Source organism: Buceros rhinoceros, unplaced genomic scaffold (assembly GCF_000710305.1).
Source record: "Buceros rhinoceros silvestris isolate BGI_N320 unplaced genomic scaffold, ASM71030v1 scaffold11461, whole genome shotgun sequence".
NCBI classification, from domain to species: Eukaryota; Metazoa; Chordata; class Aves; order Bucerotiformes; family Bucerotidae; genus Buceros; species Buceros rhinoceros.
In genome coordinates, this window is record NW_010392530.1 from 1 (window position 1) to 651 (window position 651).

The following is a 651-nucleotide window of genomic DNA, read 5'->3' on the forward strand; positions in this document are numbered from 1 at the left end:
AGGCGTCTCGGGGAAGCGGGACGGTGAGGTGTCCCTGGGACAGTAGCTAAAGTGAAGTGATACATTTCTAGACGGGCCCGGCCACCCCACCACCACCCCGGCCGCTGGCGGGGCTGTCTTTTCCCCAGTTTTGTCGTGTTTTCTATCCAGGAGAGCGTAGGCTGCTGCTGGCAGCTACAGGATGAAGTCGCCTCCCTGCTGCATGTCTCTTTCTTCCCAAGCATCCCTGGAGGAACCACGGAGTAGCACATCCCTGGGCTCCCTGGACTCCAGTGTTTTCTCCAGTGAGGAAGAGCAGGGGCCCCTGCTCCAGAAGGTTATTCCCTCCTTGGACTGCTTTACTATCAATGTAGGAGGCAGCCGCTTTGTGATGTCCCAGCAAACTTTGTCTTGCTACCCTGACACTCGTCTTGGCAAACTGGCTGTAGTGGTCTCTGCTGCCCGGGATGTGGCCTCTGGCCTCCTTGAGCTTTGTGATGATGCCAACCTTGTGGAGAATGAGTATTTCTTTGACCGGAGCTCACAAGCATTTCACTACATCCTGAATTACTACCAGACAGGGAGGCTGCATGTGATGGAGCAGCTTTGTGCCCTCTCCTTCCTGCAAGAGATTCAGTATTGGGGTTTGGATGAGCTCAGCATCGATTCCTG

At 55.1% G+C, this 651-nt stretch overlaps 1 protein-coding gene across 1 annotated transcript in view; it reads left to right on the forward strand.

The window, feature by feature from the left end:
* Positions 1-181: 181 nt before the first annotated feature.
* Positions 182-651, forward strand: part of KCNV1 (potassium channel, subfamily V, member 1) — a 7,673-nt gene continuing 7,203 nt past the window's right edge. The window contains exon 1 of the mRNA XM_010144524.1: positions 182-646. Coding sequence (XP_010142826.1) covers positions 182-646 — 465 coding nt within the window. The remainder of the gene's footprint in view (positions 647-651) is intronic.